Source organism: Cherax quadricarinatus, chromosome 72 (assembly GCF_038502225.1).
Source record: "Cherax quadricarinatus isolate ZL_2023a chromosome 72, ASM3850222v1, whole genome shotgun sequence".
Taxonomy (NCBI): Eukaryota; Metazoa; Arthropoda; class Malacostraca; order Decapoda; family Parastacidae; genus Cherax; species Cherax quadricarinatus.
This window is the reverse complement of record NC_091363.1, coordinates 5,280,958-5,308,560: the sequence shown is the minus strand read 5'-3', so window position 1 is coordinate 5,308,560 and position 27,603 is coordinate 5,280,958. Positions and strand designations below refer to the sequence as shown.

General features: G+C 35.4%; 1 protein-coding gene across 3 annotated transcripts in view; it reads left to right on the top strand.

The window, feature by feature from the left end:
• Positions 1–27,356, top strand: part of LOC128701439 (REST corepressor 1) — a 90,157-nt gene extending 62,801 nt beyond the window's left edge. For 2 of the 3 annotated variants that reach the window (XR_011394020.1, XR_011394021.1), the window contains 2 exons: positions 4,050–5,394; positions 8,239–11,646. Coding sequence is in view for 1 of the 3 variants with exons in the window: in XM_070100317.1 (XP_069956418.1) it covers positions 15,684–15,794; positions 17,482–17,620; positions 20,979–21,151 (423 nt within the window). In the remaining 2 variants the exon portion in view is untranslated. Of the gene's footprint in view, positions 1–4,049; positions 5,395–8,238; positions 11,647–15,683; positions 15,795–17,481; positions 17,621–20,978 lie in introns of those variants that run through there. The other variant, XM_070100317.1, reaches the window with a different exon arrangement.
• Positions 27,357–27,603: the final 247 nt, after the last annotated feature.

The following is a 27,603-nucleotide window of genomic DNA, read 5'->3' as shown; positions in this document are numbered from 1 at the left end:
TTCATTAATCTCCAGAACGTTACTCTTTACTTGGTTGTTGTATTTGCATTTCACACTACTACAGGACTTGAAGTTGTATAAGGTAAATGTGGTAAAAATATTCCAAGTTTGTGAAACCAATTGTTCCTCTCCTCAAATAGGTGAGTAGATTTTAAAGAAATAGCATAATCTTGAAATATTGAGATATCTGGTTTTGTAATCACAGTGCTGGCCACTTTGAACAAAATGTTTATAAAAACATTAATTTATAAAAACATTTATTGATGATTTGAGCAAGGGACTAGTAACGCCCTTCTCATGTATAAATTACTAAATGTAAATAGAAGAAAAGCTTTATAGGGTTTTTCTTCTTTTTCGAGTAACCTTCCTTGGTGGTATACAACCAGTATGTTTGAAAAAAAATATTGAAAATTTATTGTGTAATCCAGGCTTTGTAGTTTTCCTTGAAAATAACAGGCAACATTTTAACATCCTTGATGGCTTATAGGTGTTTATTTTTGCCAATAACAAGCAGCATGCACTTGTGTATGATTGCTGACTTTGCACACATGAGCACAGTAACCCTCTCCTTGGAGTGTTCCTGTCCTTGGATGTCTTGTGGCTTAATGCACCTTGCCAGAATAAACTTTGTCTGGTGATCTTATACTGTGTATTCAGTACAGGTTTGGAACCCAGAACATGTTTTCTCATAGAAACCCATGTTATAATCAGAGATGTATTCCCGAACCATAGTACTCCGTGTCTAATTTCACCCAGTTTTTTACTAAAATATTTAATCAATATTTTACATACACTGCTCTTCATTTTTCTCTTACGAAATATTTAACATTGTTTAATTAATGTGTACATTTAAAACAAAACAGAACTACAATATAGTACATATATACAGTAGAACCCCCTATATCAGCAGATTCGGTTTCCACAGTTTCAGTTATCCATGATTTTCTGTGGCTCGAAAATAACCCTTAATTTTTCTTAATAATGGCCACAAAGCACAAAAGTAGTGATGTGGCAGTTCTTCAAAGCCTAAGAGAAGCCATGAAGTGCTTCCCATCAGAGAAAAAGTGCTGATTCTCCATTTATTGTGTGTAATTTATCAATTAAACTTTATTGTAGGTATGTATGTAAACGAAAATGACTCATGTAAAGGGTTTGCTACTATCTGCGGTTTCAGATATTCATGGTTGGTCTTAGAACATATCCCCTGCAGATATGGGGGAGGACTACTGTAGAACAAAAGAGATATGTAACGGCAGGCAGCAGCTAGACTCTCCCTCTTTCTCACTCCTATTCACCCTCACCCTTTTACACAATGTGTTTAACAACAGTACTATTTACACATGCTCATGGACCGGGCCGTGGGGGTGTTGATCCCCGGAATACCCTCCAGGTAGACAGACTACATCGCTGTGGTCAAGTTTGTGGTGTGAGAGGAATGGAGTGATGTGTGGGAATGGGCAGCCACTGGACTACCTCCCTTTCTCATTTTCACTCCCACTGAAGTAGGGTGACCCAAATCAAAAGAAAACACTTTCACTGTCACTCATTCAATTGTTGTCTCACCAGAAGGGTGCTGATATCACAGTTCAAATGCCCCTTCAAATTGAAATATCCTCATCCCTCCTTCAGAGTGCAGGCACTGTTCTTCCCATCTCCAGGACTGAAGTCTGGCTAACTGGTTTCCCTGAATCCTTCATAAATGTTACTTTGCTCGAACTCCAGCAGCATGCTGAATCATAAAAAGCACTTGCCTCTTCTTACTCACACACACCTGTTGAATGTCCAAGCCCCATGCATACACAACCTCCTTTACCCCCTCCTGTCAGCCTTTCCTAGGATGAACCCTACCCCCCACATCCTTCCACGTCAGATTTATAAACCCTCCAAGTCATCGTATTTTGCTTCATCTTCTATAAATGTCCAAACCGCCTCAGTAACCCTTTCTCAGCCCTCTGGATAATGCTTTTAGTATCCCTGTATCTCCAAACCTCCAAACTACAAATTCTCTACATAATGTTGACACACTATATTGCCCTCAGTCACAACATCCCCACTGTTTCTGGCCTCCTCCGTGCTCCAATTTTATAAGTTTACTTTCACTAGAAAGCAGATTTATACAGTTGGAAAAAGAAGTGCATGTTAAGATGACTGTGGCCAAGAACACTATTTCAAAAACAATTGTGCTCTACAAGATTTAATCTATAACTAGAATAGAATGTTCAAGTTTTATACAGACAGTGATTGTCTGAAAGCCATAAAAAAAACTGTTGCACATTGCAGGTGCCTACTAGCCAAAGGTTTGATGATATGCTATATCAATGGTTTCTCTTGTTATAAATTAAAAATGCTTCCCTTGCTGGGAAAATAATGAAAGAAAGCATAAAGTAATTTTATAAACAGGTGAATATAAAAGTAAATACTGATTATATCCTTGAATAGCTGGAGGGATTCAATAAATAACATGGTATGTATATGCACATTAAGCCACGTGGAGAAAGGGCTTCTACAGACAAGGTTACTGCAATTAATTATTTGCATTAGTTTGTTAATTTGGCCAGTGACCATAAGTTATGCTAATAATTAATAGTGTATAAAATGCCTGTGAGGCAAGATTATTCTGGAATGGCTGTGGGGGCATTGACCTCTGGAATGCCCTCCAAGTAGACTATATATAGACTTGAAATATTTAAACTTTCTTGCCATGAAAAACTTGGGATAGACCGAAAGACTCCACAGAAAGAGGATCACCGTGTTGACCTATGCAAGTGCAGCAACCATACACAAGTTCAGGCTATTTTTGTTTTTATTATTATCACACTGGCCGATTCCCACCAAGGCAGGGTGGCCCGAAAAAGAAAAACTTTCACCATCATTCACTCCATCACTGTCTTGCCAGAAGGGTGCTTTACACTACAGTTTAAACTGCAACATTAACACCCCTCCTTCAGAGTGCAGGCACTGTACTTCCCATCTCCAGGACTCAAGTCCGGCCTGCCGGTTTCCCTGAACCCCTTCATAAATGTTACTTTGCTCACACTCCAACAGCACATCAAGTATTAAAAACCATTTGTCTCCATTCACTCCTATCAAACACGCTCACGCATGCCTACTGGAAGTCCAAGCCCCTCGCACACAAAACCTCCTTTACCCCCTCCCTCCAACCTTTCCTAGGCCGACCCCTACCCCGCCTTCCTTCCACTGGCAAAAGTAAGAAAATGTTATCTTTTATTTATAGGTGAAACACAAGGCCTGTATTATGCAAGAATTTGCCAACAAATTGTTTTACAAATATTTTGTGCACCAAGCATGAACAGTTAGGGAACACTTTTATATTAATAATTGTGTGATTTGGTTTTGGAGGAGTATTAATGAAATTGAGCTTGTTGGGTTGAGATTAGACCTTGTTTCTACTCACTGACTAGACACGTACCACATCTAGTGTGTTTTCACACAGATTGTTGACAATGTGAGAAGCTGCAGGAGCATCATTGCTCAATTTTATACAAATATAACATTAGTTTATGTTGTATCCCATCCAGAAAGGGTTTCTTAATGCTAATGGGCAATACAGAATGTAATGGTTCAAAAGTTACAAAGAAAAATGGTCAGTTACTTGGATACAAAATTGGAGATATTTTGGCAGTTTCATTCTGGTGAGAAGGTATCATCGCTTAAGCTCTGGGCATAGTTACTTCTACAATGTATATTATCCATCTCTAGATACAAAAATAAAGGCATTGTACAAGCATTGATGCCTCTCAGAGCTTCTAGATTATCTTGCACACAAAGTAGTTTAATGGAGACCATGGAGAACCTTTAAAGTGTTTGGATTGAGAACCAAAACCAAATCAACGTTACTGTAAGCATGTTGCTGATAGAGGAGAAGGACAAGAGTTTATTTAAGGATTTAAAGGTAAAGCAGTGGAGACTTTTATTACTAGTCAGTTGTGGTTTTCAAGATTTAGAGGCATAACTGCTTGCATAACATTAAAATTACTGGTGAGGCTAAGAGTGCTGGTGCAGCTGCAACTTATCAAGGTATGTTGCAGGAAATAATCGAAGAAGATGGCTACACACCGCAGCAAGTGTTTACTGTAGATGAAACTGAGTTGTACTGGAAGTGGATGCCAGCAAGAAACTTCATATCTGCTGAAGAGAAGACTTCTTCAGGTCTTAAGGTTTCCAAGGACCATCTTACTCTACTTGTGGGTGGAAATGTAGCAGGAGATTTTAAGCTTAAGCCTTTGATAGTGTACCATACTGAAATGCCAAGGGCTTTAAAGGCCTATGGGAAACCCAAACTCCCTTTAATTTGGTGCTCCAACAAGAAAGCTTTGGTAACTATAAATATATTTCAAGATTGGTTTTTACACTATTTTTGCCCAGCTGTTGAAAAATACTGCACCACTAACAACATTGCTCACAAGGTACTCCTCCTCATAGATAATGCCTCATGTCATTCATTTAATTTAAATAACCTTTCTGAACATGTTAGAGTTGAATTTCTTCCCATGAATATAATGGCAATGATACAGCAAATGGATGAAGGTGTTATAGCCACACTTGAGACTTATTATTTAAGAAGAACCTTTGCCCAACTAATCAGAGAGACGGAGGGTGGGAATAAGCCAGCAATAAAGGAATTTTGGGAAAGTTTTGGCATCATGAATGCTATTGGAAACATCTGTGATTCTTGGAATGAAATCACATCAGAAACAATGAACAGTGTGTGGAAAATTCTCTGGCCTGATTGTATCCATGGTTTCAAAGAGACAGCTCAAGGCATTCTCCAGAATATTGTGAACTTTGCCAGAGATGTTGGCTTTGAAGATTTCGATGAGACTGATGTGGTGGAGTTATCAGATTCAGATGGAGAAAACCTTTCTGATGATGATGATGAATTGGTGAAGCTTGAACTAAAGCAAGCTACATCGGGAGAGGATGAGGAAGAGAAGGCTGATACCGATCCCACCCCTCAATTAACCCTGAAGCAGTTGTCAAAGTCTTTCAATCTAATAGAAGCAGCTCTGGCAATCTATACAGAAAATGATCCAAATCTAGAATGCAGCATAAAAGTTAGGTCGAAGATGGACAATGCAATTGCCTGTTACAGGGAGCTATACAGAGAAAAGCAAAGGCGAGCCGAACAGCCTTCTTTAGAAAAGCAAAAATTTTTACATCCCTCTACAAGACTGATAATCTCAGGGAAGCGTCCTCCTTTAGCTGAAGTAAGACCCACTTCAATCAACTTGACCTGCAGCAAGAATATTTCTCTGAAAACTAGTCAGTCAGAAGAAAGGGAAGGCAGCCCTGCTTCCCTCACTCCATCCAACTAACACCCAAACTACAAATTCCCCTCCAAGCCATCATATGCAGCTGTGTCAGTTATCTCTGGTGAGTGTTCGTATCTTCGCTGCTGTACTCTATATATGATTTTATATTTCTTGGTTAATTTTTATTTTCTTATTTTTTGTCTAAATTTTTATTTTCTTATTTTATGGCTGATTCTTCTTGTTATATACAGTATCACAATTTATACAGCAAATGGTTATAAGAAAACATGATTTGTTTTGTGAGAATCCACTTTACAAGCAGGTACAGTATAATATTTATACTACTACACAAACATGACACTTCTACTGTCTCTAGCCTCCTCCTGCAACATTCAAAGATCATGCCTCACATCCATTCAGAAGTGTTGACATTTCTGTATTCTGTTTTTTTTTTTTTTTTTTTTTTTTTTTTTTTTTTTTTTTTTTTTTTTTTTTTTTTTTTTTTTTTTTTTGCATCTATTGATAAACCTCTTTCTTTCCAAAGATGCCTCAACATACCACCAACTTTTTTTTTTCTCTCATGTGTTCTGTGGTTCACCTCATTTTTTGAAGACCCGTCTGTCAACACGTCAACTTCCAAATATCCAGATACATCAGCTTCCTCCATGCTCCCTCTTTCCAGTCTGATATTCGGTTTTCCATTTCATTGACTTTTTTGTTTTCCTCATCACCTTACTCTTGTCTGTGTTCAGTTTTAATTTCTTTCTTTTACATACCTTTTCAAATTAATACACCAACCTTTGCAACTTACCTTCATAGTCTCCTAAAATAAATGTGTCATCAGTAAAGACCAACTGTGATAATTTACACTTTGTAACTGTTCCACCATCTTTGAAACCCATGCCACTTTCTGACACCCTAGCAATCACTTTTACAGCCCATCTATAAATATATTACACATCCATGGTGACATCATGCATCCCTGTCTAAGTCCTACTTTCACTGGAAAGTAGTCCTTCTCTCTCCTACAAACCTTAACCTGGGCCTCACTGTATAAAACTCTTTATTACTTTTAGTAACTCATCTGTTCCATACATTTGCAATATCTGCCACACTGCTTCTGTAGCCACCCTTTTATATTCTTTTTTTCTTAACCCATAAATACGGCAAAAGGTTCATTACCCTTATCTAGTTATTGTTCACTAAATCCTATTCTTGTCTTACCCTTCTTTCAATAATACTTTTACAGTACAAGTATACATACTCAGTAGGCTATTTTGTTGTAGTCCTTAACCTCTTTCTTGTCATCATAAACTGATACAAAGCCATAGTTGAATATTTCTTACTGTCAGCAGGGAAAACAGAGGCCACAGTTGCAAGCAAAATAGTGCCAAAAGAATACTGCAAATGCAGTAGAAAGCCTTTCTTCATGAATTGATGGTAGAATAATACAGCGTATCGTTATATAAATGGTATACAGTAGGTATGCAATAAGTATGACGTGCTGAAATTTCAAGTTTTTTTTAATTATATATAGGAAATTAAATACTGAAGGTAGGAAACCATGAGTGTAACTGCTCCTCTAGTTACAAATAGGTAATTACACATGGGCATGAAAAGCTTCAAACTGTTACTCACATTTTCTGAGATCCCACAGCAATGAGACTCTTGTGCCTTGCATGGATGGAGTTTGAACCCATAGCATGGGTTCTAACACCACTCATTCCATCGTTTGTTTGCAGTTGTGTTGTTAAGATTTCATGATTTATAAATCAGTATGGTACAAAATGATACTTTAAAACACGAATAGCAAGCTGGAAGAAATGGAATGGTTGAGGCTAAAACCTGTTGTTCAAACCAACACTAGAATTCAGGGCACATCAAACATAATGCTGTAGGATCCAAATTGGTTTTGGGATCTCAGTAAAGTATGTTTGAGAAATAGTTGGATTAATTTTACATGAGTTTAATTACTATACATATGTATACATAAATAACCCGCACATAGAAGAGAGGAGCTTACGACGATGTTTCGGTCTGACTTGGACCATTTACAAAGTCACACTAACCAGAAGGGGAGGAGGACGGCTATATATAGGCAGGAAGAGGTAGTGGTTGTGGTAGTAGTAGTAGTAGTAGTGATAGTGGTGGTAGTGGGGAATTAAGGAGGAGGAGCCAGTCAAATACAAAGAAAGGGGAGCACTGCAAGGGAGCTAGGTGCGGGTTATTTGTGTATCGTTCCAGTCACGGTATTGTGCCTTTTTTTGTTACATATGTATATTTTAGCATGCTGGGCATCTCTCATCGAGGCTCTTGATGACATTGTCTTCTTTATTAGCATTTAACAATGCTGTGATTCACAACAATCAATTAACAACCATACAGCACCTGTTCACTGCTAGATGAGCTGAAGCAATGGGTTTACATAGATTTGTCCATATACCTTTTTCTGCCCAGGAATCTAAGCCAGGGACCTTTAGTTACCAACCAGTGATGCTACATGCTCAGCTATAGGTCATTCTTAATTGTAAAAAAAAAAAAAAAGCAGTAGTGTGGCACTGATCTTGTGTCATTTGGCCAACATAGTCGTGCTATCCACTGAACAATTTGGGCATGCTTTGTACTAGAAATTTTGAATATCTTTGACCCTGTGATAGTGTGTATTTGGTCAGCACCAGGCCACAGATTTGAGTCTGTTGTTACATTTCTTCCAACTTCTTAGGATCATAATACGTATTTCAAAATTTCATTTAGCATTAGCTTATGAATTTGGAACACATTAGCCACATTACATTTCTTCAATTTCTATACAGTATCTCTTGAATTCATTCTTGGAGTTGCTAAAGATAACACCTTCATGTGAGTGTATCCGTTGTCTCTTATATTTTTTCTGATGCAAAGTATTAATGTAGTCTGTGCAAATCTCCATCAATAATTTGATCTTTTTTTATACATTTTATTGCAGTCCTGATGAGAGTGAAAAGTTTCAGAGACATTGACAAATAGATAAATCTGAAGATGGTTCTACCTTCATTTTTAGCCTAAAGACACACCCCTTCTTTTGAACTGCATATTTTCAATATGCCCAAGGGAGATTTTATGTTTGTGAAGGTTTGACGTGGCAGTACCTATCATTGAAGATGTTACTACAGCATGGAGCATGCTTTCAGTGCTTGCCTACACTTTTCTTTGGTTCATTCGACTTCAGTTTTCATCTAGGACGTCTGTTATGATGTTTGATCAATAGATATGGAAGACTTATTTATTACTTATACAGAGACCTGGAAAATGTAGACTTCAAAGTGATAATGTTGTCAGGTGTATTAAAATTCCTAAATATTTGTAAGAAATATAACTTTGCCTCAATTTTGTTCAAATGTAGTGATTATTCTGATAGATTCTGTAGCACCAAAATATATCCTTCCTGTATTTTACCTGTGGATGGTTCTGGAAAATATTTTCAACATATATAGCTCTTTCTGTGATTTAAATTTTTTTAAGTATGTATGTACTAGTATTCATTTCAGAATTTTGAGAAACAAAAATATGATGCTATTAAAATTATTCTTAATGAAAATTATTATACCTGTATTATTTTTTTATTAACGTGCTAGCCGTCTCCCACTGAGGCAGGTTGACTCCCCCCCCCCCTTCTGCCAAAAAGAAATAGAAATACTTTCACCATCATTCACACTATCACTGTCTTTGCAGAGGCGTGCATCTATGACAGTTTAGATGTTACTCTGAACAGCAAATATCCCAAACCTCTATTGAAAGTGCAGGCACTGTACATGTATTCCCCACCTCCAGGACTCAAGTCCAGCTAACCGGTGTCCCTGAATCCCTTCACAAATTATTACCCTGCTCACACATTTACATAAAAGTATGTAAATGCAATAGAAATAGTTTTGTCTGGTCTTACTAAATTTGAGAGATTGACTGAAGATCCCTTTGCTTTGATTATTAAGTTGAAAGATAAAAAATTTTTTTTTAGGATTATGAAAGTGATGAGGCTAACACATAAAATAATTATAATTACAGTACATTTTTAGTTTAGGATTTGTGACTGGTGTTCTATATTATTCATAAATAGTGTATATAAATTACTGTCACCTGTTATGCATATCTTAAGTGCTGTAGGGCATTCAGTTCATATGGCTTAGGTTTTAGTCACATTTTTAAAACCTCTAAAATCAATTGATAGTCTTAGGAACTTGTTTGACCTTGTTTAGAAAATTGATTTCAAACATTATACAGTGGTACTTCAGGATAAGAATTTTTTTCATTCCAGAAGGCTGTTCGAGTGCCAATACCAAATGAATTTGTTCCCATAAGGAATAATGTAAATCAGATTAATCCGTTTTATACCCCCAAAAAATACACTTACAATAACACTTACATAAATGCACTTACATAAATGTTCGAGTTTTGAGCTGTTCATATCCCGAGGTACCACTGTATAACAAATCTGACCATTGCTGTCTCCTCACCTCTCTGCCTGGTCTGACTCTTGGCTTTCTTCCTCTCTTGTACTGAAGGGTTGGTAGCAGTCCTGGAAAGTTCAAAATGTGTGAAGATTTATTTCCAATTTGTTCGTTGTGAATAGAAATTTTAATTCTAATGTGGCAAGTTGTACATTAAATTTTTGTTTGGATATACGTATTCCACTTGAGACCATAAATATTGCTGTGTAATAAAAATCAATTACTGTATGCAGTAAAGTACAACAATTAAGGATTTTTTTTTACAAGTTTTCCTTAATTTTTTTAAGAAATTACTAAATATACAGAAGCTAAAGATTAGGCTTTATTAAATAGCAGTTTTTATTAGCAAATTAATGGGTTCCTGAATTCATCTAGTGAACACTTTTCTTCATTATTTTGTTGTCAGCATTTATTACATTTTCATTTGAAATATTAAAAAAAAAGTGTTTTACTCTTTGAATGAAAAAATTAATGTGTAGCAATGGCTAGTTCATTTTATTGGAAAACAGTTATAAAAGCCTAGGTCTAAATATTTGTTTTGTTCAACATGTTTTTAGAGAAAATGATATCAGAGCTGATGGATTGCTTCTCATTGGAGAAACATACAACAATGTTTATATAAGATATTTTGAGGGACATTTGATCTGTTATATCTATGCACCTCTGGCAAGACAGTGATAGTGTGAATGATGGTAAAAGTGTTTCTTTTTTTTTTTGGGTCACCCTGCCTCAGTTGGAGATGGCCAGCGTGTTAAAAAAAATGAGGTAATGAAGATCTTTGTACATACATATTACATGTTTAATATATTAAATTTTAGCAGCATCTTACTATATGATATACAGATTTATTAAAAGGGCTTCTGTTTCATTATCTACAAAGTAAACGAAAATACTGTAATGCATATTCATAATTCATGCCCTATTGGTACTTTCTTTTTTATAAATACATGTATGTATGTTGTGGGTTTGGTGGGAAGTGATGGAGGGTTGGAATAATACTGACACTTCCTCTGGTAGTGTATAATATGGAGAAAGATAATGATCTGCCAAGCTACATCTTGCTTCCAGCAGTAGCAGCTATTCAACTGAGCAGCGGCCACTCAGGCATACCTGAAGTATACCTAGAGAGGGTTTTGGGGGTCAACGCCCCCGCGGCTCGGTCTGAGACCAGGCCTTGTGGTGGATCAGGGTCTGATCAACTAGACTGTTACTGCTGGCCGAATGCAGACGATGTGATTCTGAGGAGTCATAGGGGACACAGCTCCACCAACCGTCATAACTGACTAATGACAGTAATGATAGTATATCAACGGTATTGACAAATAAAGCCCCTATTGCTTTTGTTGGATTTGGGGCAGTACTTCCTGCAATATGAGAATTAGAATTACTGAATATACTAGAGTATCTTATGGAAACCTGTTTATATTTCTTTGGGGGAGTGGGACTAGGTAATAATGAATGTGGGGAAAAAGGACAAATTATTGTTGAAAAATTTTGCAGTAATATATCTTATCAAAACTTTTACCTTAGAATTTGAATATGGTAATTTTACCTGTGAGTGTCAGCAAACCAGAGTTTAATAATCTGACATCTTTTAATTTATACCGTATACTAAATAGTAAAATGGAATTGCTATTTCACTTTTTTTGTTTTTATGTCTTTTTAGAGTTCTAATTTTAGGCAGATCTATTTCATTGTATGTAGAAACATGTTATCAAAGTCTTTTGTTGACCTTGTTGAGGTCGTGGCAGTATATCGTCGCATGTTTGAAACTGCTGAGTTTAATAACTTCATATACGTTATTTTTATTTACATTTGTAATGTACTGTATTAATAATAAATTATAAATTTGTAAATTCTGTATCAGTAATTTTACATTATACATTCTATTACAGTCCTGACGATGGTGAAATTTGTCACCGAAACACAGACAAATAAATATTGAAATAATTCCTTGATTTTTAGCCTAAAAAATGTCTCTTATTACAAATAACTGCTTTGTACTATGTATTTCTGTAATATGTATAAAACAGTAAGTCATGTCTACTATGACAAGTCAATCAAACAAGTTGAGTTATATTAGGCATGTATTGATATACAGTATATACATACACTCAAAAGTATTAAGGCACCTCTCCAAGATGGTGCCTTGAGATTGCTGATGTGCTCTTAATCTAAGGAATTGAACTTGACCTCCCTTTCCTTGGATTGAACTTGATTGCTTTCCATTTTTCCAGGTGCTTTATGACCACTGAGAGTTTAGTGGCCCCCCTCCCAGTGAGTGTAACAATAACCTGGCATGTAGATTATAAATTTTGCCTTAGAATGTGACTTTGCCTCCTGCCCTAACCTTACTAAATATGCATAGTGCACTATAATATACAGGCATGCTCCATTTTACAGCATTTCATTAATACAATGGTTTTCAGTTATACCCATTCTTGATTCAGACTTCCTACAAAAAATATATTCACCACTCACTATAAGCTAGATATGAAAATATTTTAAGGTAAGTAATGTGTCCTGTAGATGCATTTTTTAGACCTAGCACTATTGTTCACTTAATATATGATAGTGTAAACATGTTATCAGGCTTTTACATGCATTTGAAAGTTAAAAAAAAGGCTATGATTCACTTTACAGCAATTTTCAGTTTGTAGTTTAATCCTGTGGATAAATGTGAAGGGAATTAAATCAGACGTGTCTTAGAAAATGAGAATTGAAGGATTGTAATGATAATAAATTAACACTTAGAAATGAGAGAGCAGGAATAAATATTTAAATTCATTCTGGTGTTAGAAAAAAATGGGTTGTGAGAAAGATGATTTTCGTATAACCTAAGAGGAGAGGGATTTTTTGGGAGGTGTTAAGCAAGTTATTAGGGATTTTGGGTCAGTGCTGTATGACCAATGTAGGTTCAGTACATAATTGGATTATGCTATTACTGTATTATTAGTTTTTTACCTCATTGGCTATCTTCCACTGATGTAGGGTGACCTGACAAAGAGGACAACACTTTCACTGTCATTCATTCAATCACTCTGCCAGAAGAGTGCTGATATGACAGTTTAGATGATCCCTTTTTCACTGTGCAGGCACTGTACTTCCCACCTCCAGAACTCGAGCCTGGCTAACTGGTTTTCTTGAATCCCTTCACAAAAGTTACCATGCTCACACTTCAACACTTAAGATTATAAAATCCGCTTTCCTCCATTCACTTACATCTAACACGCTCATACAAGCCTGTTGGATGTCCAAGACCCTAGCACTCAAAACCTCCTTTACCCCCTCCTTCTAATATTTATTAGGATGACTTGTATCCCTTCTTCCCTCCACAACCTGATTTATATGCCCTCCTAGTCTTTTTTTTTTTTTTCCCTCTTCTAAATGAACAAACCACCTCAGTAACTCCATATCTCCTAATCTCCTAATTCAGAATACAATACACAATATTCACACCACATATAGCCCCTCAAACATGACATCTCCATTGCCTCCTGCCTCTTCACTGCAACATTTAAAACCCATGCATACTCCTAATCTCCTAACTCCAGATACTCTGCATAATATTCACACCACATATTGCCTTCAAACATGACATCTCCTTTGCCTCCTGCTTCCTCCTCACTACTTCCTCATCACTGTAACATTTAAAACCCCTGCATCACACCCATACATGTGTTGGTGTTTGGAATCAAGTGGAAGGATTGTGGAAGAGAATGTTGTACAGAGCATAGATAGAAAGTTCGTAAATGACAGTTAGGGGTTTATATTTCAGTGTGTTTAGAAAGAGATTTTATATTTTATAATATATATTTTAAGAAGAGGATAAAGGGTTGAAGGGATGACTTCTGCACGTATGTGTTTTTGAAAAGATGTGACTTGTATGTCGTCTCATTATTGAGTAGTAGCAAAAGGAAGATGGAACATAAGGAGAATTTTGTCATTGATTTCAGCCATAAGTTCCTCATAGCAAAAAAAAAAAAAGAGAATTTTGTACATTGTCTCTCTAGAATAATGCTCTTAACAGCATTATATATTTGCTTAAGAGTTCCTTACACACGAGTAAATTCATCCAAATATTTATTGGCAACAACATGATCTGCAGATGCTATTTTTCCAGATGAATGAACCTGATGAATACCATGACTTCTTAAACTTGTGCAGCCAGCTATAGCTGTAGTCCCTGTATTTTTCAAACTCAAATGATTTATGAAAATTTAGTGTATGAAAAATTTCCCAGGAAAGAGTATATCTTCTCTATGCAGCTGGCAACACTATTCATGTAAAAAATGTTGTTATCTTAGCTGGCAGGCTCATGTAACTTTTTATATTAGGCAAGTGCCTTACACGGTCAGTTTCCCCATAAAACTGTGATTGAAAAGTTTGACCTTTTATCCTTCAGATCTTACATAATCGTCTTTAAAGGTCATACTCTTACCTTGCCCAGGAAGTATTAATCATTGCTCCACTTATTGAGTAATTCTACCTATTCACTTACTATAGTGTATTAGTAACTGCTGCTTCTGTGAAACTACCTTCCTTGTTCTCTGATCATTCCTGATTGCCTCGTGTTCCCCAGACACTGTATGACTTGAATAGGTTTAGCACTTCCCTATAATTTAATAATAATAATAATAATAATAATAATTCTCTCTAGGTCTTGAGTAGTGGATACAGAGCCAATAAAATAGGTGGATGTTAGGTCTCATTTTATCCCTTGTACTGTGAGTAGGTCACTGTTTTCCATATGTGTATAGGCCATACAAAATTAAAATAATAAAAAATTTTTTGTGCATATGTATATCATTGATATTTTAATTGTTAATTAGAACTTTCCTGAAGGGGTGGCCACAAGTAGTACCTTAAACATTTCATTAACCTTCACATATTAAAAGTTTTGAAAGAACACTTATACTGTACAGTATATTAATGACTTGTACATACACTATTGGATTGGCTTTGACAGTAGAGGTTGCCACTTACTTAAAGTGAAAAAATCAGAGCTGTATTGCCCTGGTGGTTTTAGAGCTTAGTTTTGATTATAATAATAATCCGCTGAAAAGTTAAATTAAGTTTCAGTATATTGGTTGATGATTCAACTGACAAAAAATGGGGTACGCATATTTTCTGGATTGGCACTTTAAATCAAGCTGTTAACTATTGATTTGAGTCACATCTTGTGAGTGTAGTAAAGATGACATTCCTTCCTTTATGTACAGTATAAATGTTTATATTAACTCAGTAACATCGCTTTGCCATACATTGAACAGTGACAGCAAACACTGATTATCTTGAGCTTCCTGGCTACTGATTATCCAACCTCTGCCTCTCTAAGACACTTCCTTGCATTTTGGGTTCCTAATCTGTTTTAAAGTACAGTATTCTTTTGTTAGGTACATACATACATACTGTATATAGGGAACTGCTAAACCCTAAAGGGTTATACAGTGCCATAGGATTGAGAGGTAGTAGGTTTGATCCAAGGAAGGAAAGAATAGCTTCAGTTCCCTAGATAAAGACAATCTCCTCACCCACTACTCTTCCCCATCTTGAAGAAAAAAGGAAGACTGAACATGCAGGACTCTTTTTTACATATTTAAAATGATGTGCATTAAGACTGAAACCCATTCATAAAAACATAAGACAGTAGGAGAGTGCTGCAGGCCTACTGGCTCATACTAGGCAAGTCCAACTCACACCCACCCACACCCACTCACTTACTTGTCAAACCTATTTTTTAAAGTTACCCACAACACAGTTCACTGTATTTCTTTTTTATGACCTAATTATCTAGCCAGCTGGCCGAGTGATTAATGCACTGGCTTGTGATTCTTTGGACTCGCTGGCCATGGGTTCAAACCCATGCCCATTCCATTATTTATTAAGCAACTTGTGTGCAGGTTTTTATTTTCATTATGTTCAGGATTTGATGGCTATGGTATCGTCTGGTCCTCCTGGTCCCCCTGGAACACTCACCCCTGGCCAACAGCTGCTGCGTCACATGGAGAATGAGGTCATCGCTCTTAAACGCCAGGTCAGTTTTTTCATCTCGTGTAGTTTTCGAAGATGTGTGATTGGATCATGTGTGAAGAAAGTACAACATTTAACTCTTTCAGGGTTTCGGCCGTACTAGTACAGCTTACGCACCAGGGTTTTTGACGTACTAGTACGCCTAAATTCTAGCGCCCTCAAATCTAGTGAGAGAAAGCTGGTAGGCCTACATATGAAAGAATGGGTCTATGTGGTCAGTGTGCGCAGTATAAAAAAAATCCTGCAGCACACAGTGCGTAATGAGAAAAAAAAACTGACCGTGTTTTTGGATTAAAACAGCAACTTTCCACTGTATTTTCGTATGGTATTTATTGTTGTATTCTAGTTTTCCTGGTCTCATTGTATAGAATGGAAGATGATTTTGACTGATTTTACCATGAAAAGTACAGTGGACCCCCGGTTAACGATATTTTTTCACTCCAGAAGTATGTTCAGGTGCCAGTACTGACCGAATTTGTTCCCATAAGAAATATTGTGAAGTAGATTAGTCCATTTCAGACCCCCAAACATACACGTACAAACGCACTTACATAAATACACTTACATAATTGGTCACATTCGGAGGTAATCGTTATGCGGGGGTCCACTGTACCTTGAAATTGAGCTCAAAGTAGCAGAAATGTTCGATTTTTACCAAGTTCAAAAGTAAACAAATCATGCTAAGCGTCTAATACACGTCAACTGATGAGTCTAATATTCTATCACAAGTACGCCGATATTATTTATACCATTTTTTACACTAATGCAGTAGTCTGCATAATAGCAAATCTTCTATTTTTTGTGAGAATAAAAATTCAAAGCGGAAAGCCAAAGAATGTAAGAGGGGTGTTGGGACGTGACTAATGAACAGAGGAAATGTCATTTTAGTGCCAGGAATGTCTTTATTGTTTATTCTCGACCCTATTTGGAAATTGGCATCTTTTGAAATTTGTGTGAAATTGGCAAAATTCCTAAATTCTGACCACTGTATTGGATAGTTGAAATCGGTAAATGGGTAGCTTCTTGCACTCATTCGATAGAAAAAATGGAGTTCTAGCGAAATATTCATGATTTTTGTCGATTAGTACAGTGGAATTGGCCGAAAATAGGGCTCAAATTGGGCAAAATCGCCGATGCGTAAACATCGTCAAGACTGCTAACTTCGTGAGAGCATAATTCCGTAACTTTTCCATAAAATTTCATACTTTTGGTGTCATTATGATTGGGAAAAGATTCTCTATCTTTTCATAAGAAAAAAATTTTTTTTTTTTTTTTTTTTTGAAATTTGGGTGACCCTGAGAACAAGTCTCTGAGAGGGCCTGTCGACCCTAAAAGGGTTAATAATCTTTTTGTTAATGGAATATTTCAAGTGTTCCTGTTTGTATCTAGAGGGAGTCACTATGTTCTTATTGTACCATCTCAAAGACTGATTAACTCAGTGACCATACTCTTTATTGTACCATCTCTCAAAGACTGATTAATCCAGTGACTATACTCTTTATTGTACTATTTCTCAAAGACTGATTAATCCCATGACAGTACTTTTTATTGTACCATCTCTCAAACACTGATTACTCAAGTGACCATACTCTTTAACCATCTTTCACACACACACTAAACCAGACTCAGTTTAGAGAATTTTCAAATAACTAAATTATGTAATCCAATGCTTTATTTTTTTCTCATTTCAGGTGCAAAGCAACAAAGCACAGATCAGCAGTGTGCGAAGTAAAATAGCAGACGATGGAATAACTCCGTACCGTCCACCAGCACAGGCAGGACCTCCCAAGGCTAAGTGGTCCCAAGAGGAACTTCTTTTGGCAGTACAAGGTAAGTGGCATAAATAGTGGCGGCTCATCCATAGGAGCTGCAGAGCTGCAGTCCACCCAGATGCTCACTGCCAGATGTATAACTTCATCAACCTTATGCTTAAATAATTTGCAACTGACAAATATATTACAGGAAAAATCTGTTGTATGTTGTTTTTAATGTATTTATAAGGGTATTTTTTATTTTTTTGTTCAGACGAGATAAAAAATGATTAAAAATAGAAGTTTGATGTAGTACAATAGTATAGGTATTACTGGCGTTACATCTGGCAGTGAGGAGCTGCAGTCACGCAATCTAACCCCCCCCCACCCCATTCTGTTTTTTGACGAGCTGTCACTGGGCATGAATAATATTTTGTTGCTTTACATAATACATTGGGGGATGCTATGAACTGCATTTACTACTGCATGGTAAGAAATTGTGTTTTGGATAATTAGTAATTCATGTTCACGCTGACTGTCACAGAAACTTAGTTTGTTCACTAAATTCTTGCCCAGTAGGATGGACCTATGTACCCCATCTTAGTTTGTAATAGTGACTCTTAATCCCATTATTATATTTAAATGATAGGATGAATAAGAACAGCAATGCAACAGAAATTGCACATGTATGGAATAGGTGATAGAAAGTTTTTATATAGAGAATGAGATTCATGTTAGGGCATGTAAGAGAGAGGAAAGAACTATCTCCTGGTTAAGGGACTTTAAGATGCATGTTGTTACCTTGATTGTTTAACATGTTTATAGGTGAGTTTGTAAAAGAGGTGAGATATAGGGTGTTGGGAAGAAGTGCAGGATTACAAGATGATGACTGTGATATGAAGTGGGAGTTGTTACAGAAGCTCTTTGCTGATGACTCAGTTCTTTTGGGAGATTCTGATGATAAATTTCAAATATTGGTGGATGAATTTAGGAGGGTATGTAAAAGAGAATTTAAAAGTGAACATATAAAAGAGCAGAATGATAAGGGCAACAAAAAAAAAAGTCTAGGCATTGAAAGATTGGTTATCAGATTGGAGGAGGTAGTGTGGAAAAATAGATGTACGTATTGATATATTTGGGAGTGGACATGTAAGCAGATGGGCCTAAAAAAATAGTTAGGTGAGTTATAGAGTATATAGATAAAGGGGAGATAAAAGATTGGTAGTGTGTTGAGGGATCTGCAGAATTCTAGAAAGGTTTTGTATGAAGGCAAAAGGGAATGTACCAAAGTATAGCAGTAACAACATATTTATATGAGTATGAGGCATGGGCTTTGAGCATTGCAGCGAGGTGTTTAAATCTGGGATTTGAAGGCAGGAATATTGGGGGTTGTCCTAGGAACCGTTGAAAGGATGGGGTAAAGGAGGTTTTGAGTGCTTAGGGGCTTGAGCATCCAGCAGGTCTGAGTGAGCATGCAAGATTGGAGCAAGTGGGGATAAGTGGTTTTAAATGTTTAACTTGTTGTTGAAGTGTATGCAGAGTAACATACTATATGAATGGATTTAAGGAAACAGATTAGTTGGAGTTGAGTCTTGAAGACAGGAAGGACATGGCCTGCACTCTAAAGAATGGCTGGGTATATTTTTCTTGGAGAGACATCTGAATTATGATGTCAACACACTTGAAAATATTCCAATTGATTTAATGATGATGAATGTGGTTTTTTTTTTATCTCCCTGTCTTGATGGGAGATGGCCGATGAGGTAAAAAATTAAGCTGTAACTCAGTATGAGTCAGTGAGTGCAAAGAATGGTGAAGGCTTGCTATGTCCACTGAATGGGTGACTGGTAAATACTTGACAAGGCACACCATTGTTGTATTCAAATTATTGTTTAGTATGTAACTGAAGGCTTACCAATGACTGAAATCAGTGCCAATGATAGTAAGAGAAATGTAGTGGTAAACTTGGTTAAGATGTAAAGGAATGTACAATGTCAAGCAGATAATGGTGGAGGGAGAACTTTAATTCCAGTTTAAACCAGTGTTTATGCTGATGTTACTTTAGTGTCAGCAAATACATGAAGTGCCTAATGATAGGGCAACTTTTTTAAATGTCATGGACTAAAATTAAACAGCTTCTGTTTATATAAAAAAAAAAATTTACTGTAAAAGATAAAGATTTATTTCTTTGTAAAGGTTACAGTGTGCAATTACAGTTTTGGTTTGCTAAGTACAAAGACAGCCACTATCATGCTGGGGCATTTCGGGCATACCAATCCTAGTACATGGTAACTAATTAAAACTAGACAAGATAATAGTGGTTACTCAGGTAACTCATTTAAAGGGCTAGGAAATATGCATTTTGATAGAGAGAAAAAAGAATTAGAATAACCACAAATAAGTTCCTAAAAGGATAAAAAAAAATTGGTAAGGAAATTTTCTTGGCACCCTCAACAAAGAGATCATAAAATATATATATATTTCTTTTTATTAACACATTGGCCGTTTTCCACTAAGGCAGGGTGGCCTGAAAAAGAAAAACTGCCATCGTCATTCACTCCATCATAAAATATATTAGAAAGTATTTCTTTACAAAAGTGACAAATACCTACAATGATATCCAAAATGAGGTATTGAAAGTGACACAGTAAGGTACTCTTGCAGTGAGCATAGCATGGCTCATGCAAGTACAAATAGGTGTACAAATAACCTGCACATAAAAGAGAGAAGCTTACGACAACGTTTCGGTCCGACTTGGACCATTTACAAAGTGATTTTGTAAATGGTTCAAGAAACGTCGTCGTAAGCTTCTCTCTTTGATGTGCGGGTTATTTGTGTATCGTTCCAGTCACGGTATTGTGCCTTTTTGTTATTTACAAATTGTTAGGTAAGACACATATGCAACAGTTAGGTATCTTTATTTTGAAACGTTTCGCCTACACAGCAGGCTTCTTCAGTCAAGTACAGAAAAGTTGATAGAAGCAGAAGAGACTTGAAAACGATGTAATCAGTCCATCACCCTTAAAGATTTGAGGTGGTCAGTCCCTCAGTCTGGAGAAGAGCATTGTTCCAAAGTCTGTGTAGGCGAAACGTTTCAAAATAAAGATACCTAACTGTTGCATATGTGTCTTACCTAACAACCTGTCGGTATTTTATACCATTTTAATGTTCAATCTATTTACAAATTGGTGATCAGTCATGCACTCTGAGCATAATTTTGATCCTGTAACTATAAAAAAGTAATCACACACACACACACACACACACACACACACACACACACACACACACACACACACACACACACATACATACATACATACATACATACATACATACATACATACATACATACATATTAAACACTTAATCAAAGAATTTAAATAGTACTGTATTTCATATGCTTGCTTCTTAATTTATTTTTTCTATTTTTTCAGCTGTTCGTTATTTTGGGAAAGACTTTAAAGCAATTGCAGAAATAGTGGGCAATAAAACTGAAAATCATGTACGCAGCTTCTTCGTAACATATCGAAAACGTTACAACTTGGATGGCGTCCTGAGAGAATGGGAAGAAGAACATGGCCCTGTTCGTGCTAATGCTGATGAGTAACTGGTCTACGCAAGTAGTTGGTTGGTTATTCAGTGCAAAAAAAAAAATATGATTTTTTTGCAACTAAATATTTCTTTGTTTTGTGATTAACCAGGGAGAAAGATACCTTCATCTAAACTTGTCACAGGTTATTTCAGGGGGGGGAAAAATTATTCAGAGCTTGTGTACAGTATTTTATTGGGCTGTAAAACTGAAGTGGCACACAATAATTATAAGCCAGGCAAGGAATTAGGAAAGATATTGTAGTGTTATCCTAATGTACAGTAAATTGAAAATGATCTCATGTTTTATTAAGGTATGAGCTTTCGGCTGCTGCTTTTGCTTCTATATTTCCTCATCGTTGCTTATTTACCCTTTCTTCTCTCTTCCCTCTCTTTCCCATCGAAATAAAAATCTCAGCTTAAGTTCATTTTATGAAATCCCAGCTTCTAAGAGATGGTTGTTAATAGAATAAAAAAATTATGCCTGTTCAGCCAACATATGGAGAAAAAATAAACTTCTGTGTTTGATGTGTTATTTTTTTTTTAAATTTGTTGAATAGTTTATTGAAGAGTTGTTAATTCCAGAACTTTGGTAAAGCTTCTTTCAATATTTCAGTTCAGGAGTACTGTACAGTTCTTTAAAAAATTGTGTATAATTAATGTTGTTATTGGCAAAATGTGACTTTTAAACATTAAACAAGTTACTGTAGCTAAATGTTTGAAAAGAAAAATGTGTTATTAATATTTAGGAACACTTACATACAGTAGATGGGGACATAAAACAAGATAATACAGCTTTGCAGGCAGTAATTTTTATTATATGTGAGGCTTGCACTCATAAAAGGGATTCTTAAATTTAAGTTATACCTGAGCCTTTATCATAAGATATTGATGCATTACAATGGATACAAATCTGGTAAGTTGGGATACTGTTCTTGGATTAGTGATTCAAGATCATTAACACCTAAAACAGTCTAGTTTATATTATTTTATGAGATGCTGAAATTATGTGGGTCATATAACAGAAGAGTGGCATAGTATGTTATGATTTGTAGTCATTCTGGATTTTATATACATTTAAAACATATCATCAAACATTTAAAATTTGTGAATAATTCTCATTAAAAAAATATGATTTGCACTACATTTACTAAAAAATTATCCATTATCTGGACAGCATTTTTTTACATTTCTGTGTATTATGTATAGGAAGAGAATAGCAACTAAAATTTTTATCATTCAGCCCATTTCTCATTCGTAAGATATACAGTGGACCCCCGGTTTACGATCAACTCCCAATGCAACCAATTTATAAGTGTATTTATGTAAATGCGTTTGTACGTGTATGTTTGGGGGTCTGAAATGGACTAATCTAATTCACAATATTCCTTATGGGAACAAATTCGTTCAGTAATGGCACCTGAACATACTTCTGGAATGAAATAATATCGTAAACCGGGGGTCCACTGTATAATACATACACGTAACGTCATGCCTTAGAAACTCATGTATCCTCCTTGTGAGGAATTGGGTTAATAAGTTTGACTTAGTTGTCAAGCAAGAGAGTCAAGAGCATACCAGAATGGTTAGTATGTTATATACCATACATCCAGAAGTAATCTTTTTTTCCCTGAAATATGGACTTATTGTTCTGCCAGGGCATGATGATGTCTCTCCCATTTACCCATGTATAAAGCTAAATTGGTTACCAAATGTGATTTTTATATAAGAGTTTACAGTGCTCAAAGGAATTTTGTTTTAATATTTTTTTTTTAAATGTGTGTGTGCACTTCAGGAACATTATAGTTAGCCCCCACATGTAGTATGTACTAGAATCTCGGTATTATTTTTCAACACTTTACTCACTTTATATTTCTGCTGTTATACTGCTAGATAAATAACAAGATAGATTCAGTAACTTCTACAGTCACAAAGGTTTTAGCAGCAACCGAGGGATTAACTTCTACAAACACAAAGGTTTTAGTAGCAACCAAGGGATTACCTTCTTGTTTATACATGTGATCCCATGGTATACTGTCGAGTATTGATTATCCAAAGTCTTTGCCTCAAAAAAAAAAGGTTCAGTAAATTTTAATCTTGGTATTTCATATATTGCAATGTATTATGCTCGAGAATGAGTGATGGTGAATGTATTTCCTTCTTTGGATCACCCTGCTTAGGCGGGAAAGTCAGTATTTTAAAAATTGTATCTGTAGAATAAATGTAAAATGTATGTACGTATTTAAGAGAGTATGTGCATATACTGTTGGTTTATGTGAATGACTCTGTGTGAAAATGTACAATACATTGTACAGTATGAGCATTATCTTGTACGTGCACACTCCTTGTTCATCAGCACACAGTATATACTATAGTTACTATATCTGTATTTTCCCCACATCCTGACCATCATATACATCCTGCACACACAAACCTACATCATATAAACATATTGTATACAGGTATTCAAGTTTCCTGTGCTTTATATTTTTATAACTAATGTATCCATACAGTGTAACATAACTAAAATTAATTTTTTCTAATAAAAAAAAAAAAATGACAATGCTAGTCTGGAGGGAAGAATTTGGAAGGATAAAGTTTGAAAATTGCACCAACCTGTGTTAAAATGGGCAAAGTGCAAATTGCAGCTCAAGCTTTGAAGTCACAACCAACTTGGTTAATCAATTCTCATTTAGTCACTGTTTTGGATAATCAAAACTCGACTATTGGCGTTTGTTTTGAATGTTTGAATTGCACTCCAGATGTTGGTATTGTATTGTCAAAGGCAATGTATCATTTGAGAAACATTCTTTTAATATTTTGAAGAAGCAGTTTATTTACATGTAAGTTTAATTGCATGTATTGTATTACAGTGCTGTATTTATTTGTAATATACAGTTTGGTGCATATGAAGTGTACATTGTGCACTAAGTTTTGTTAGATTTCTTTGTTATTGGAGACACTTCTCTTATTAAAAGCATAATAACTTCAGTTTAATAATTTTCTTTGAAATTATACACCTTATTAACAATAGAATGAATTTTCTCAGGCCTCATTAATCATCTGTATATAAAGCATATTTCATATTTTCATGCTACATTGATATGTATTTGTATATATTTGCATCAAGTACTTGGAATAACTAATGATTTATTTCTTAGATGTAATGTGTTATTAGTGTATGCCACCTTTTCTTATTGTGCACTTCATGAAATATTTGATGTAGTCAAGTTACTTAACTAATTTGTTTTTACCACATTTGCTGTTTCTTGTCATGCTCTCTTGGTGGGAAAAGGCCAATATGGTACAAAAAACTTGGCAAACAGCTCTTTAACTAAGATAACCCTGTTCATTACTCAATTTGCAGTAAGTGGCAATTGTGACACCTTGAACACAACCTCATTTATATATTTATTCATGTCCAACACCATTAGATACTTAGTTAATACAATATTAGTTAATGCCTTTGAGGTGTCAAGCTCTTATTCAATGTAGAGTCTTTTCTGTCAGGCATTGGGTTTCATGACATCTCTTTCTCAGTTGGGTGTTCAGTTTGTAGTCTTGTCCCCATATTCTGAATCATTCTATAGTAAGAAGTCAGACCTTGCAGCTGTGACTATTCCCAGAGTAATTTATAGGTCATTATTATACCACCTGTCTTGCACTCCAAGACAAGCTGGCTCATGCAATTTCTTGGCTCAATCTTCTCAGCTCTGACACTCTTCTGGATGCACACCTTTGAACTTTCTCTAGTTTCTTTGATAGAATCTTCATTTAAATTACTGAAAGCAACCATTTTGGTTGTCATACCAGCCTAACATTTGCTGTTGATATTATTCTGCTTATGTTTTCTTTGGGGACATACTTAGTATCATTACCATTACCTGAATCTGTAAGGCCACCTGAATTCATGGGCCCACCTGAATCTGTGGGGCCTGTGTCACTGAAGTCTTCCTTTCAACCAGAAGCAATTTTCTTCTGAGGGCCTTCAGGGTGCCCACAGATTGAGATGGGGTCTAGGACAGAAATGTACCTTACAACAAAAGTTTTTTTTTTTTTTCATTTGCTAGGGTTTATCTTTTAGTTAGCTATGGTATTTCCTCAATCATCCTTGTAGCCTATCAAAGTCCTTTTGCAGTTTCTTTTATATGGCATTTATCTTTCAAATTCTGTCATCCATCATTCATTCCATTTTCTAAATTTGTTGTCTTTTTGTAGAAATGTATTTATTTTTATTATCAGATTTTCTTGGATGAGTGAATAATCTGCAGTGAAATAATTTATATTTCTTTTAGTACAGTAAGTCATTTATATAAATTACAATCTCTAGATTGGCATACTTCATTCATAGATCCCACGGCATTTCTCTCTCCCCTTTTTTTTTTTATATAAAACTTTTGAGCACCTGTTAAACCATTCTTTACTGTGTTATCATTTTTTTTTTTGCTTTTGAATTAACTGTTCAGTTTACTTTTTCATATGTTGCTGAAGTCTGTGTAATATAAATATTTCTGCTCTTATAGTATCTTGTTCTATTTGTGTCTTAGAAAAACTGTAAATATCACAATATTTTTTTTCTGATAATCTAGTCATTCCTGTTTGTCTTTTGCCTCTGAATATTTAGTAGCATAAGGTCTTTCCAATAAAACAAGATTGTTTCTTTCCAAAATGTCTTCAAGTAATTTGTTTTAAGAATTTCTTCCTCTTTTCTGGCAGATACTAATTGTAGTAATGACTGTATGTTGCTTTCTCTGACTGTATCACTTTTAAAATGTCAGCACCTGCATATAAAACATGTCATTACTTTTAGAAATTTGGCTGACTGTTTACAACTCCAACCTCTAAGGCAGCCCAGTCTATTTCTTGATGGCCAAAATCCCTGTTTACAATTGATTTTACCTTTTCACATTCAATTTTTACTAAAGTGCAGCTCCTCATTTATCTTTTCAAATTCTTCTCTCTTCTTTGTGGTGTTTAACAGTGGGTTTTAATGCATTTATTATTGGGAGTTTTTATAGCTTAACTTTGGAGTTCTGCCACTAAAATCTTGATATTATTGTACTTGAACTTTTTGCTTTAATTTCTGTAACTTGCAGTGTCTCTTTTACCAATATTTATAATATTCATTTCTCTACTATTTTTGCTCTTCTTGAAAATAATTTTCCATGAATGCTGCTGTAGATTTTTGCAGTTAGACTCAGTGCATCAGGTTTCTTCTCTTTTATAATGTCCCTTAACTTTAGTTTTTTGGAGATTATTTGTGTATATTTGTACGTAGTATATAAAAATGATAAATTTGTTTGCCTCAGATTTCGTTTTTTTTTTTCTTAAGATTTTTTTTTTAATCTAGCCTTCTCTTCTTTGCCCTGATAACTTATTTGACAAGTTCAGTTATTTTTCTTTCTAGAAATCTGTATTCTTATCTTCCTTACTTGTAACAAGGCAGATGTGTCACTGCCTTGATGGGGAAATGGCTGATTTCTAATACAGTATGTATATAAAAAATGGAAGGTTGGTACAAAGGTGGTTTTGAGAGATCGGGGCTTGAGCATCCAGCAGATGTGTGCGAGCATGTTTGAATTATTGTTAGAATGTGAGCAGGATAATATTTATAAATAAATTCACAGAAAGTTGAACATTTTGTTAAGGAGGTGGGAAGTGCAGTGCCTGCACTCTGATGGATGAGGGGTGCATTTCGGTGCATCATTTAAATAGTGATGTCTATGCTCTCCTTCATAAGCAGCTAATGAATAAGTTACAGTGAATGTACTATAATCACTAATTTGTGTGTTTGAATAAGCTGCATTCAGATTTTTAGATGTCTTGTGTGTAACATACAGGTATTGTCAGTTTTAAATTTTCACATACTTATAATTCAGTTCTTTGCCTTGAATTTTTTTTTTACTTCAGTTTCAGTTGACTCTTCAAGAAGAAATCTTGTTTTAGAATAAGAATGGTGTTGGCTCTATAAAATCATTGTGAATACCTGGTTTGCTCATAGTGTAGCATGTAATAACTTGCTCTCAGTTGCAGTCTTCGTCTCTTGTATTTTACACTTTTCTAAACTACTCTGGGCTAGTTTTGGCTGACCAATTGTACAGTAACTTGGTTCCTGGAGAAGCCAAATAAATGTCTATTTGGGGGCAATTCTTTTACTTTTGAGTTTCACTTTGTCCTGTTTAAACTAGTGTATAATTTCTCTGAATAAAATTCATATGAAAGTATTTTATTTTTCTTGTATACTTTTTTTTTAAGTTTGTACATGTGCATATTACACTTGTTTGCATTGGAGCAGGTTTTCATGCAGTAAATTTTATATAACAAAAAATCTGATGCTTCAATTGATCAGAGATGGTTCCATAGCAGTGCCTGAAATGTAGAAATGATTAATACATAACTGTGTCATACTATTAAACTCATTGCAACTTTTCATTAATAAATTTGTGGCAATTATCATATGAGAATATTATT